Genomic DNA, 14114 nt, shown 5'->3' with positions numbered 1-14114 from the left:
TTAAAGAATATAAACTGAACAGCTTCTGTAAATGACAGGACCACGCGGCATCATCAGCATGCATTTGCTACAGTGATTTTAGTTCATCCATAAAATGCTAGAGTTGTCACCTGAGATCATCTTTCCAAATCCATCATTTTACATGAAAGGGAAAGGAGCAGAATCAGGCATGCTGACCAGTATCACACAGGTGCTGAAAGCATCAGGACCGGGGCCCAGGCCTCCCAGGACCACCCATTGCTCTTCTGAGTCATGTGCAAAGGCCCTGTGGTCACAGACGCTCTGTGCGGCTGCTCTGTGGGCTTCAGTAACTTCTGAGCCTGGTGGATACATGTATTTACAATATAATGTTGCTGTTGTTCAGTCATTGTCACATCCGACTCTGTGACCCCATGGCCTGCAACACACCAGGCCTCCCTGTCCCTCACTATCTCCCAAAGTTTGTCCAAGTTCCTGTCCACTAAGTTGGACAGGATGGTTGATGCCATCCAACCATCTCATCCTCTGCCACCCTCTTCTCCTTCTGCCCTCAATCTTTCCCAGCATCAGTGCCTTAGTCGCTTGGTTGTATCCAACTCTTTGTAACCCCTTGGACAGTAGCCCACCAGGCTCCTCTGTCCATGGAATTCTCCAGGCAAGAATACTGGAGTGGGTTGCCATTCCCTTCTCCAGGGGATCTTCCTGACACAGGGTCTTTTCCACCGAGTCAGTTCTTCGCATCAGGTGGCCAAAGTATTGGAACTTCAGCTTCGGCATCTGTCCTTCCAATGAGTATTTGGGGTTGATTTCCATGATGGTCTATCAAATCACATCATTTAATAAAAAATGTTAATGTGGGCCCAGAATTGTGTGCTCCATACCAAAGACACACAGGACTTTCTGCCCTGGGCCTTCCTGGAGCTCATGTTTTCACAGGAGCAGAGACACGACAGCCACATTGTGCGTGGAGGTGCGGGGTGCAGCCACGGGACACTCGGGGGACAATCGTGAGCAGACAGGAGACGAGGCATTTGTTCTTTCCCTTTCAAACTAAAGTGGAGACGCCTTATTTTTTCAAAGTGTCTTCCAGAAGCTGCTCAAGAGAAGCGTTCATTACCAATACAAGCACATATGGAACAGCTGACACGTGGCTTCCCCAAACACGGGCAAACCTCACTTTGCTTCCCGAGAACATACAGCTGACCTGTGTTTGAACTGCACAGGTCCACTGACATGCAGATCTTTTTCAATAAACACATAAAGTACGAGATCCAAGGTTGGTCAGAAGCCAACTTTATATTATATGTGGATTTTTGACTGTGTGAAGTGTCTGTGCTCCTAAGGTCCCGAGTTGCTCAAGAGTCAGGTGGACTAACGGTCCAGGGAGAGCTTCACTAATCTCATACTTTCCAACACCCAAGTGAATAAAATATAATCACTCAAGATGTGGTATGATGTTAGTTGCTCAGTCATGTCCGACTCTTTGCGACCCCATGGACTGCAGCCTGCCAGGCTCCTCTGTCCTTGTGATAAAAATCTTTTTTCCTAGAGTTAAGACAAGATTCTGTGTTTGGGTAATGTTCTAAGATGTTATAATTGGGACTTCCCTGGTGTCCAGGGGTTAAGACCACACTCCCAATGCAGGGGGCACAGGTGCGATCTCTGGTCAGGAAACAGATCCCACGTGCCGCACAGCATGACCAAAAAAAAAGATATTTTAACGTTATAATTTATCATATAAAACGCTCTATAGCTGGAGGTAGAATTCATATGTCTTCAGGGTTTTCAGAGTAAAATTTCAACTGCCTATCATTTATTATTCCTTTCCTACCATAAAAATGATACAGCATTGTAGGATTATAAATATTTTTTGAACATATTTAATGAAGACCTCTTTTGGTGGCAAACAGATTCTTTTATTGGCAATCAAAAAACTTCACACTTAAAATATGAAAATAAATGCTCCTTTAATGAATAATTAAATGAAAACTTTCCAGGACCTTACAGGATATTTAGTAGGTACCACATGTACCTTACAACACAGAATGTTAGCTTGATGGGATTGTGAGAGCGTGACTGAAAATGAGAGATGTCATTTATAAAACAGCTACCTCACAGCTTTCCCAATGAGTAGTTCCTCTGCAATTAAAACAAGAAACAAAATTCGTACTTCTGCCTCGTTTTAAGATGTGACTGAGCATACATCAGTCTTAAATTTTATGATTTCGATGTTGCTTTTTCAAGGCACTCAACAGAAACTCAAATCTCATTTTAGAATCACGAATCTGAGATTTGCAGTAAAGCTGTAATTTCTCAGTATCAAAATTTCATTATTACACAACAGTTCTGTTTCACAAACACCCTTCGTACTTCATCCTGCTCCCCTGCGGCACCGCCCATGCTAAGTAAGGTTTCTGCAGCTTGTCTGAGACTAGAGCGGGCTCTGCTGCTTCGGTCACAAAACTCTTCGTGGGTGAACAGTACTTGCCCTTTCCAGAAGAAATGCTGTTTTTACCTTTTCTGTTTCTTTTCTACTATGAAAAACAGGGCTAAAGCGAATCTTAGAATCTTATTTTCTGCTGGATGATTAAAATCTGTATTGCATATGTCATCTTAAGTCTCTTAAAATCCAAAACTTTAGTGGAGGACAGTATGCGTTCTCTTGTTGTCACTTAATACAATCAAAGCAAAAATAGAGCCCCATAGAAATTTCAACACTGAATTTTTTGTGAGTCATAAAGCTTAGTAAGAGTCCAACAGCTTGATATGTCAGTAGTCTGTGCATTATCTTTGATAGTTCATGATCTAGAAGACTACTTGTAGTCAAAAGCCCATCTTTCAAAAAGGTCCTATTTCCTCAATAGTCTGTTTACAGAGTTCACTGCCTTGTTTATATATATAGGCATGTATATCTGTATACAGGATACATATAACAAGTGGTCACACAACTGCCTTTATATATACAGGCATATATATGTGTATATAAGATACATGCTAGCAGCAGTCACTCAGCTCTTAGCTGTGCTCCATGAAAGCCACTTTGGATGGCGATCAAAGTCTCTGAGTCATTTTCAATCCATACACACACACACACACAGTTAACACTAGTCTCATAAATGCTGTTGACAATTCAGAAGGACTGCTTTTCTAATTGAACTCTAAAAAAGAAAAGTGCTTTGAATTTAAATTTTTTAAAAAACTTCAGTCTTCAATATTGAAACTGCTAAGTCACTCCATTTTTCTATGAAAAAAAAAAAAAAAAGCCCACAGATAATAGAGTTGGGGGGGAAACTTTTTAGATGAAAAAATAAATTTGAGAAAACATGAAAAAATAAATTTGAGAAAACACCCTGTTACTAAATAGTTTAAGAAAAGAAACCTACAGAGAGAAAATATTCCAATAGAAAGGTAAAAGCTATGTGGACTGCCACAAATTATGGCATTATTTGTAATAACAATTATAAATAAATGAAATCTTCAGTAATCGGACTGTAAAATTTATTAGGAAGTGTCCAACTGATAAAGCATTATACAGCCATTAACGATGAGGAGGGATGTGATGAACAGGGAACACCTGAAGCCAAATACAGAAAGGACCCTGCTGCACTGAACAGCTCCAGTCGAAAAAACTAAGCAGGAACGTCATGTGCGGTGTCACTGAATTAGGGGTAGTCTTCCTTTTACTGGAAAAACCAATAAAGCAATATAAAGCTTCTGTATTGATTGCACCTTTTCTAAAAGAAAACCAAAAAAACCCCTGAAAATGGATGAAATTACTGAAAAGCAAGCCTTTGCAAATAAATGTTCTGGAGGGGGGCGTGCGTCTGACTGCATCCAGAAACCAACGTGTCTTTCATCACTTGGGAGGCAGGACCTGAGCCAGCCTGGTTCTCTCTGAGAGGAAGGCAGTGTGAACAGACCCGGAAGAAGAGGGGTGAGTGCCCAGCCAGAGGGTCTGTGGCCACAGCCCTATCATGGATTTTATTAACCAGGCTGTAATTTGTCCCCTTTGAGTGCTTAGACAACACACATTGCTATGCTTCAAGACAAAATTTCACAAAGTCTTTATTTTTCTTGCTACAGAAAAATTCAGAGGCACTACTATTTCCTTCTCATAATAAAGCAATTCTCAGCAATCAAGTCATATATATTTTTAATGACAAAATGGTTAGTGTTAACCCTATGTAACATGTGATCAGAAAATAATCAAAGACCACGGGGTGGTAACTATCAGAACTAATACTGGACAGAAGATTACTAACAGAGCAATTTTCAATAGAAAACTGAGCATTTTCCTTGGGAAATAAATTTAATATTCTATTATTAAGCAACTGGGGCAAAAATAGATTTTCTGTAACTGCGATTGAACAGGATTAGAAAGACTTCATGGGGATGAAGTTTTTCGATGGTTTTCTGATGACAACTACCACCTCCCAGCTAGTTGAGCTCCGAAGAAAATGTCCAATCAAAAGCTAAACCATACAAAGCACTTAACGTTTTCAAACAGTTGCCTAATAACAAACTTTTAAAAGAGATTATCCATAGCAGTGGATTATTTTTATCAAATTTTTGAACAAGCCACACTCAGAAACACTACAACAGAGCAGCGTACTGGTTTATCTGGTTCTCTGCACTACTACAAAAATAATCAGAAAGAGCTTGGTGTACTCAGTGTAAGGCTGACGGTTTACTTGCTGCAAGCCGTGTATCGTGCAGTTACATTCTCCCAGTTGATCACATTCCAAATGGCCTTCAGATAATCGGGCCTGACATTTTTATACTGAAGGTAATAAGCATGCTCCCACACGTCAATCCCCAGCAGGGGGATAAGACCTGTTGGAATGAAACAAAAACCACGAGATTCAATCTAAAACACTGCATCTTCTCACTTTAACTGTCCTACACACAAAAAATTACCCTTTACCACATTCTCGTCTACTTTTCAGTTTCTTATATATGATATATATAGGAAATCTGCATAAGAATAAAGATCCTAAATGATTTTAAACTTTACTCTTTGGAAGAAGAAAATGTGATACATAGGAAAAATAATTGAAATAGACTTGGGAAAAATCAACTAAGCACAGTATTTAACAGGTATTCTTAAAATCAACAGATTTATCCAAGAGCCAATTCTCAGTGGTCCTTACTAGGGGTCTCAAAAAGGGTGTGACTCATTTGCAGGGGTGGCTATGTGTATGCTAAGTCACTCAGTTGTGTCTGACTCTTTGCGACCCCATGGACTGCAGCCCGCCAGGCTCCTTTGTCCATGGGGATTCGCCCAGCAAGATTACTGGAGTGGGTTGCCATGCCCTCCTCCAGAGGATCTTCCTGACCCAGGGGTCAAACCCAGGTCTCCAGCGTGCCTGAGTACCTTCCAAAGGTGGTGTGCATTTGTGGGGGGCTATGAAAAACCTGCTCTGCTCCCCTGGGCTAAGGTTAGTCACAGAGAGCACAAAGCATTTATGATGTATATGTATAATTAATAAAAGTGAGTCACTTTTCGGTGCAACAGAAATTAACACAACATTGTAAACCAACTATATTTCAATAAAATAAAGCACAAGGTTTATATAAGACATTAATATAAGAATAAGTTAACAAGGAAAACTGAGTAAGACTTAAGGAAAAGATGCACATTTTGGAACTTAAGTAATTTAAATGAAGAATTAGTTAAATCTACAAAACATTCATTTAAGAAACCTCTCTAGGGACTTCCCTGGAGGTCCAGTGGTTAAGAATCCACACTTCCAATGCAGGGGGCATGGGTTTGATTCCTGGTCAGGGAACTAAAATCCCACAGACCACGCTGTACAGCCAAAAAAAAAAAGAAACCTCTCTAACTGTAAGTACTCCTCTAAGAAAAGAGTCATCAACCAATGTGTCTAAATCCATCGTGAGGTGTGCCACTAATCATTTATAATTAAGGCAACAAAATTCATACATGACTTTTCCCATAAATAAACTGCCATGACTTTCATTTATCTTTATTCCTATTGGCTTTCTTCAAGCGGGGAGAAGGTGGTGTCGCTAGGATTCACCAATCACAGCCTTCCGGGTCAGGTACCTGACTCTACAGCACTCAGGGCTCACAAATCTTTGCTTTTCCCAATGCTGTGGCTCCCAAAAGAGCAGCTTAGATTCTGACTAAATCTGGACAGATCCGGGGCAGTGAGTCATGTAAGGAGGTCTCCTGACATGTGCAGAGGCAGAAAATATGGCTGAGACCCACTGCTAACTGATGCGATCACCTTTCATCAGAGTTCCAGCTGACCACTGGATCGTTAGGACTACTCCCTAAAGAGCTACTACTTCCATCTGGCTCAACATGAAAAAGGAATTCATGAGCCCAGCCTGCAGCTTTGAAGCCCAGCCTCTTCCTGCGCCAAAGCCCTCGGCAAGGCAGACTCTGGAAACCTGAGCTCTGGTCTCAGTTTAGCCACAGGTGCTCAGCAGAGGGGATAAGAGTCCAAGGTTTGCAGTCAGACCCAGCCTGTGTCTCTTTTCCTCCTTCATGCTATTTATCTAATCTTAGGTTTTTATTCTAGTGCATATAATTATTCTGTAGCCTGATATGAATTCTCTATCAAATGAAGCAGAGTTTATGTTTAAAATCTTTTTTGTTAACATATCTGTAAAATTACATGTGCTAATTTTATAAAATATCAAGGACCTGGAAAGCATTTTTGCTCACACAAGACTCTGGGTATCGGCTCCTAAGATCTGCTCAAAACGTATTCAGGAAGGTTTAAACACTGTTAGTCTTCAGTTCACGATAAATGCTTTATAATGAACCATCTCTCCGGAATAAAGAATTCTAACCTGTTGTTCCTTGCAGGGGATCCTGGTTAGAACAAGCAGCGATCTGTAAGCGTCCCTGCTCCTTATTGAAGCCGAGCCAACCCCAACCGGAGCCTTGGACACCAACAGATACAGCAGTCAACTTTTCCTTAAATTTGGCAAAGGAACCAAAGTCACGTTTGATGGCTTCCAGCAATTCCCCTATTAAAAACAGAAACCAAAAAAAGGTTACAAAAACCACCCATGAATGAAGAGATTACAACAATTACAATAAATTATTTTAGTACATATATCAAGTATTATTGTCATATGGCCCAAGACACTAGACAACACAGAAAACACTCCGTAACCCAGCGAGCCTACAAGACACAGTCATTCCTGCCCCGACACGACAGTCGTCAGGTCTCAGAATTTTTAGTCATGTGTGTGTTACTGAAACACGTTAGAGGGATTTTTTTCACTCACAGTGCTATTTCCACAAGGAAAGAAATAGTATTTTCCATTCGCTTTCTTTTTTCCCCTCAACAGAAGATTTTACTTTGAATCCTATCCTACCTACTCTGTCGCAATTTGGGAATAAAATGTTATGGCTGAGATTTGCTTCTTCTCCAAGGCAGCCTAGATCTTTCTTATCTTAATTACTACATAATTTTAAAAAGAGTGATGTTGCCTCTTAAAGTGAACTAAGAGTACACTCTGAGGGTTATCACCCTTTTTATTCTGTAGCAATACAGAATACAATCCTAGACTGAGCACATCAACTAAATCAACTACGCCCAAGATATTACTTCTCTTATTTTAATGATCTAAAAGTAATCATCTAGGGGCTTCCCTGGTGGTCCAGTGGCTCAGACTCCGTGCTCCCAATGCCCCAAGGCCAAGGTTTGCTGCCTGGCAGGGAACTAGATCCCACCTGCCATAGCTAAGACCTGGCAGAGCCAAAAAAATAAATACTCAACTTCTTTTTAATTTTTAAAGTAATCATCTATTATAAGCACAAGTGATGAGATAAAGGGGCACGGATAACACAAAAATGGCAGAGTGCCAAAACCTGTTGGATGAACATAGGTGTATCTGATATTCTGGTAACTCTCAACACCTCAAAAGTATTAAGTCATGGTCTAAAGATCTACCTCAGAAAAAATAAATTCTCCAGCTCCCCATACTTACTCCTCCAATCATCCTTACTTCCAAATGAAATTGCTTATTTCAAGTACATAAGGTGCCTTCTAGAATATGATTAAATATGCCTCAAAAACTTAAGGTAGATGCCAGAAGACCAGAGACAAAGGTGGAGAGCTCTGTTTATGGCCCATACCTTCCCTGGGATGGGAAGGATAAACTTACGGGACTCCACGCACCAAACAGGAAGTCAAGTGAACAAGCAGAGCGAACAACCAGAGCCAAGTCCATTGGCTCTGGACTCCCTTGTTATCTGCAGCTGTCCTGGAAAACCTATTTTTCTGGGACAATTTACTTTTTTATCAGTTAGAAAGAGTAGTAAAATAATAGCAAAGGGCACTATTCTATAATGGCCTAATTTTTAAAACAACCCTATAATTATCCCCATATCATACAGATGAAGAAAAGTAAGATATGGAATGGTTAATATCTTATCCCAGGGCCTAGAGCCAGTAAATGAAAATTCATCTTTCCTAAAAACTCAGTCTTCCCCTGATGCACAGTGCATTTCAACCAGGAGATGACACCGTATGTGGTATTATGTGTCTGCGTGTGTGCATAATTCCCTGGATGTATTCTGCACTCTTGCACGTGCCCCTCTGAAAGTTACAACTCTGTCATACCCTCTGCTATGAGAAAGATGCCATCATGATACCTCAGGGAGAATGAAGGTCACTTAAGAAAATCAAGTCATTCCTACTATGCAAAAAATGAAGCCAAGGTTGCCCCAGTTTAAACCAACCTTTGGGTTCTCCACCACCATTAGGGCTCAGATTTGTCCAGAAGATGCTGTGATTGATATGGCCCCCACCGTTGAACTTCAACGCAGGCTGCAGAGCTATCTGAGCTGTAACATCACCTGAAAGGTTAAAATACAAATACATTTTCTTTAAAGTCTTGCGCTTTATGGCAACCCACTCCAGTATTCTTGCCTGGAGAATGCCACGGACAAAGGAGCCTGGTGGGCTACAATCCATGGGGTTGCAAAGAGCCGGATCCGACTGAGTGACTGAACAAGTAGTCCCAAAGCTTCACCATTTCAATATTTTACCAAAAAAAAAAAAGCTTCCCCAAATTATGTGTCCCAGTGGATTTTCAGTTCAATCAATAATGTAGCAAACAGCTAGTGAGCAAGAGTGGCAAAGCTAGTAAAAAAATTCACTCCTGGGCTTCAAAGAACTCAGTTTTCTCAGATAGAAAAGATTTCAGTAAATGACATAACAAAGAAAACAAGGACAGAAAATAGTGGAGTGCTATAAAATAGACGGTTGCATACACAGGCTATATGGAGAATGTTCAACTCTCATTCTCTAGATAGACAGCCACCTACTAGCATGGTTATACTACCAGAAACCTCAACTTACTCAAAACTGAACTGCTGATCTTCAACTCCAAATGCGTTCGTCCAAAGGCCTCCCCCATCTCAGTGAGTGCCAGCTGTTTGCTCAGGGTATATTTGATGACATGGTGATTTGTAATTCTTTTCCTCTCACATCCCACATCCAACCCAGCAGCAAAGGCAGAGAACATCCAGAACCTCATCCCTTCCTCCAGCCTCCATGTCTCCCACTGTCTGCTGCTTCTACACCCACCCCTACGGTCTATTCTCAACACAGTGGTCAGAGGGCTTCTCTAAACCTCAGACTGATCATGGCACACCTGGGGTCAAACCCCTCCACAGGCTGCTCTTCTCAGAGTGAACCCCAAGTCCTTACAATCGGTACAGGGATGCATGTCATACAGCCCTCTGCATCTCCCTGCTGGCCCAGCTCAGACCACAGTGGCCCCTCCTGGCACTTAGATAGCCGGCCTGGCATGTGGCCAGCTTAGGGCTTCCACTGACCACTGCAGCCTTTGCTGGAACACTCTTCCTGGAGACAGCCTCCGGGTTTACCCCCCCTTTCCCTCTCAAGTCTCCACTGAAGCATCAATCACATTAGAAGGCTTCTCTAACCACAATATGAAATGGGCAATGCCCACCCGCCTCCAGACCACTTCCCATCATCTGTTTTCCTCGATAGGACTTCAGCCCCTGACATACTACACATTTCTTATTCACGTCTCTCCATGCAAGGAAAGCTCCAATGAAGACATGGACTTCTGTGCGCTGCTGTGTCTCTGAGGCTCAACATACTGCCTTACAACATAGCAGGCACTCATGACACTAAATGGAGTTTCAACAGATAAAGAATTCTGACCTCTGTACTTTAAAAAGAATGGCATATTTGGAGCTGTTTTTTCTACCTTGCCAAACATGGAGGCAAAATAAGATATTTTTTTCTATGCCTTGAAGAAGGTACAGACTAACAAAACTATTATGAAAGATGGGAATTTCCTTATTCAGTATTAAGTTCTTATGACTCACAAGATCCCAAAGTGAAGGACACAGAACCAAGCAGAACTCTGCCCTTGGGGAGCTTACATAACAGAAGAAGTTTTCTATTTCTGTTGTTAGTTCATTCACTCAGTCATGTCCAACTCTTTGCAACCCCATGAACCACAGCACGCCAGGCCTCCCTGTCCATCACCAACTCCCAAAGTTCACCCAAACCCATGTTCATCAAATCGGTGATGCCATCCAACCATCTCATCCTCTATTGTTCCCTTCTCCTCCTGCCCTCAATCTTTCCCAGCATCAGGGTCTTTTCCAGTGAGTCAGCTCTTTGCATCAGGTGGCCAAAGTACTGGAGTTTCAGCTTCAAAATCAGTCCTACCAATGAACACCCAGGACTGATCTCCTTTAGGATGGACTGGTTGGATCTCCTTGCAGTCCAAGGGACTCTCAGGAATCTTCTCCAACACCACAGTTCAAAAGCATCAATTCTTCGGTGCTCAGCTTTCTTTATACTCCAACTCTCACATCCATACATGACCATTGGAAAACCATAGCCTTGACTAGACAGACCTCTGTTGACAAAGTAATGTCTCTGCTTTTTAATATACTGTCTAGGCTGGTCATTTCTGTTGTTAGGGTGCATGCTAAGAACACACATAAGAAATGGCGCTGTCTGAAACAATAAAGCCTCCAGTTTTTAGCAATTCAGAAAGGAGAAGGCCAATGATATCTAAATACACAGATAATCTTTGAGAGTTCTGTTTAAGATACCAACTTTTATCGCTATGTTTACAAAATAATTTTCTGACAGATCAGTGTTTCCCTTACTAATTTTTTTTGGAGAATCACTCTAAAAATAAATACAGAATTTATATTGCTTTTTAATGCCAACAGTAACTATTTCTAATGGAAAAGAAACTTGCTTACTGAGAACTAGTTTCATCACAATCTCAAGTTTACATAAGCATTTTTAAATTTTAATAGAAATTTGGGGGGCTTAATATCTGCTTTTAAGAACATTTTCCTGAAGCTCAATGTTTTCTTTGGCTTTACAGTAGTTTTTTTTTTCCTCTGTTGAATACAGTAAAAGTCAAATATATACGTGTGTTTGAAAAGTATTTATGGTACTTACCTGAGATAAAATTAATGATGTTATTTTCCTTACACTTTTTTCCCAAATTTTCAAACATGAAAATGTAACTTCTTAATGGTTTTTAAAATATAATTGTTTAAATAAAACAAGAGTACCACAGATACTTACAAGCAACACAGAATATATTGTGATAGAGTAGAGCTTTTTTCCCAGAGGCTTTCACTAAACAAGCAAAGCTTCTATTGCACAAGGACTGGCATTTAAGCTGCTTTTAAAATACTGAAGAGGCATTCATAGGTGTCATGTGTTGTCTTGCAGGAAATAAGTTTCACAACTGGGATTTACCCCAGCCTCTCCCCATTACCACATTCTTCCCGAAGTTGTTTTTTCCCTAAATCGTAGAACCTCTTCCTGTACTCAGAACCTTTTTCTTTCCTCAGACCATCCCTCTGATGGTCACAAGTAAATCTTCCAGAATGTGGTAACTTCCTCCTCTTTTCGTTTACCTAATAATCTCACACACGACCAGACTGAACTGCTTTCTTTTCCCACTAGATGTCCCCAGTCAACAAGCAGTCACTGCCTAAAATACAATCAACCAATTTCTCAGGACTGAAATTCAACTCGCAGATATAGGAAATCCAGAAAACTGGTGCTGATGAACCACGTACAGGGCAAGAATAGAGACGCAGATGTAGAGAAGGAATGGACTCGTGGACAGGACGGGTGGGAAGGAGCCAGGGAGGAATTGAGAGAGCAGCACTGAGGTACATACAGTGCTGCTGCGGCTGCTGCTAAGTCACTTCAGTCGTTTCCAACTCTGTGCGACCCCATAGACGGCAGCCCACCGGGCTCCCCCATCCCTGGGATTCTCCAGGCAAGAACACTGGAGTGGGTTGCCATTTCCTTCTCCAATGCATGAAAGTGAAAAGTGAAAGTGAAGTCGCCCAGTATACACTACCGTATCTGAAATAGCTAGCTAGTGGGAAGCTCCCTGTACTGCACAAGGAGCTCAGCTGGGTGCTCTGTGATGACCTACAGGGGTGGGCTGAGGGGGCGGGTGAGGGAGCCTCAAGAGGGAGGGGATACGTGTATACCCATAGCTGATTCATGGAGAAGGAAATGGCAACCCACTCCAGTATTCTTGCCTGGAGAATCCCATGGACAGAGGAACCTAGGGGGCTACAGTCCATGGTGTCGCAAAGAGTCGGACACGACTGTGCGACTAACAACAACAACATAGCTGATTCATGTCCTTGAACAGCAGAAACTAACACAACATTGTAAAGCAATTATACTCCAAATTAAAATAAATAAAATGGGGGGGAAAAACATTTAGGAAAAAAATGCACTTTTAACTGTGTTGCTTCAGCCACACGTACAGCCTGGAAACAACGGTTTCCCTCATGCAAAAATGTAATAACTATTCTGTATAGAAACGTTATGACATCGTACTCCCATAGACGGCCCCAGACTCAAAACACAGAATAAAGTTCACGCACTACGGGTTTTGTCAACTGAGCTCCTCTAAAAAAAGAAAAACACCAACTCCGTACTATATTTTCACTCAATTCAAAAGAGTGGCATATAAAAGAAAACAAAGAGTGGCCAACAAATGCAAGCCTGGGTTCCCCACGAAACGGCTGTTCTCCCTGTGAATTCCGCCCCCAGGTCCACGCGCAACCGCTCGCGTTGGTTCTGCGCGGCGCCGGGGGGCACTGGTCTTTACCAGGCACACCTCGCAGCGTAGCGCCCCGCCACCCGCTTCCCAGAGCCCGGCCGCCGGGCACCCACCCTTCTCCAGCGCCTCCCGGTACTTCTCCTCGGCGACGTTGAGGTTGTTCACGTAGGCCGCGTGGTGCTTGCTGTGGTGCAGCTGCATGATCTGCGCGTTGATGTGCGGCTCTAGGGCGCCGTAGTCGTACGGCAGGTCGGGGAGGCTGTGCTTCTGCCGGGAGCCCAGCACGCTCAGGGCCGGCACCAGTCTCCTGCTCGTGCTGCAGAGAGAGCACACCCAGCGCGATTGGGCCCCGCACGCAGCCACCTTTCCCCCGCGAGCGCGTCTCCACAGCCCGGAGACAGGACCCGAGAGCCGGAGAGGAGGAGGAGGAGCGGGGTGGGGCTGGCCCTTGGGACCGTCGGCCAGCCGGTCTCCAGCCTGAAACTCAAGCTGCGGTCCAGCGGATCCGGCGGCACCTGGGCGCGCTCGGCCCACCACCTGCCCGCAGGCCGGTGTCCTGGAGCCCGCGGGGCCGGCGCGAGCGGGCCAGTGGGGGGCAGCAGCGGCAAGCCACCGAGGCCCTCGCCGGGGCCGCGACCGGCCGCCGCGCCCGCTGTCCGGAGCCTCACCTGCACGCCGCCCGGGACAACATGGTGGACGCCGCCCGTGGGCCTCTCGGAGCTCGAGTAGCCGCGCAGCGCTGACCTGCGACGATGCGCTTGTGTCCCGTGCTGCGCCGCAAGGACACCACCGCCGCGGCCCCGCCTCCCGCGCGCCCCGCGACCCCGCCCCACTGCGCTCTCCTCGGCCCCGCCCCCCTGCGCGCGCCGCTTCCAACTCCGGGGAAACGGGGTGCTAGGCGCTGGGGCCGGCCCCGCCCGTGCTCCGGGCCCAGCGCCGGTGAGAAAGAGGCCCGGCCCCGGCAGTCTCCCCGGCGGCTGCGCGAGCCGCGGAGCCCCCACTGCGACTGCGCGCCTCAGGGCACGTCGCCAAAGGGAGGGCCG

General features: G+C 44.0%; 1 protein-coding gene across 1 annotated transcript; it reads right to left on the bottom strand.

Annotated features, from left to right (window-relative positions):
• Positions 1–1927: 1927 nt before the first annotated feature.
• On the bottom strand, positions 1928–13901 carry SOD2 (superoxide dismutase 2). The gene is made up of 5 exons (XM_025294324.2): positions 13740–13901; positions 13185–13387; positions 8705–8821; positions 6802–6981; positions 1928–4812 (listed from the first exon to the last, which is right to left on the bottom strand). Exons 1-5 carry the CDS (start codon positions 13760–13762, stop codon positions 4667–4669), a joined length of 669 nt encoding a protein of 222 aa, XP_025150109.1. The 5' UTR covers positions 13763–13901; the 3' UTR covers positions 1928–4666.
• Positions 13902–14114: the final 213 nt, after the last annotated feature.

The sequence above is a fragment of the Bubalus bubalis genome, chromosome 10 (genome assembly GCF_019923935.1).
Source record: "Bubalus bubalis isolate 160015118507 breed Murrah chromosome 10, NDDB_SH_1, whole genome shotgun sequence".
Lineage (NCBI taxonomy): Eukaryota > Metazoa > Chordata > Mammalia > Artiodactyla > Bovidae > Bubalus > Bubalus bubalis.
Note: the sequence above shows the minus strand (reverse complement) of the source record. Positions and strands in the feature narration are given on the sequence as shown.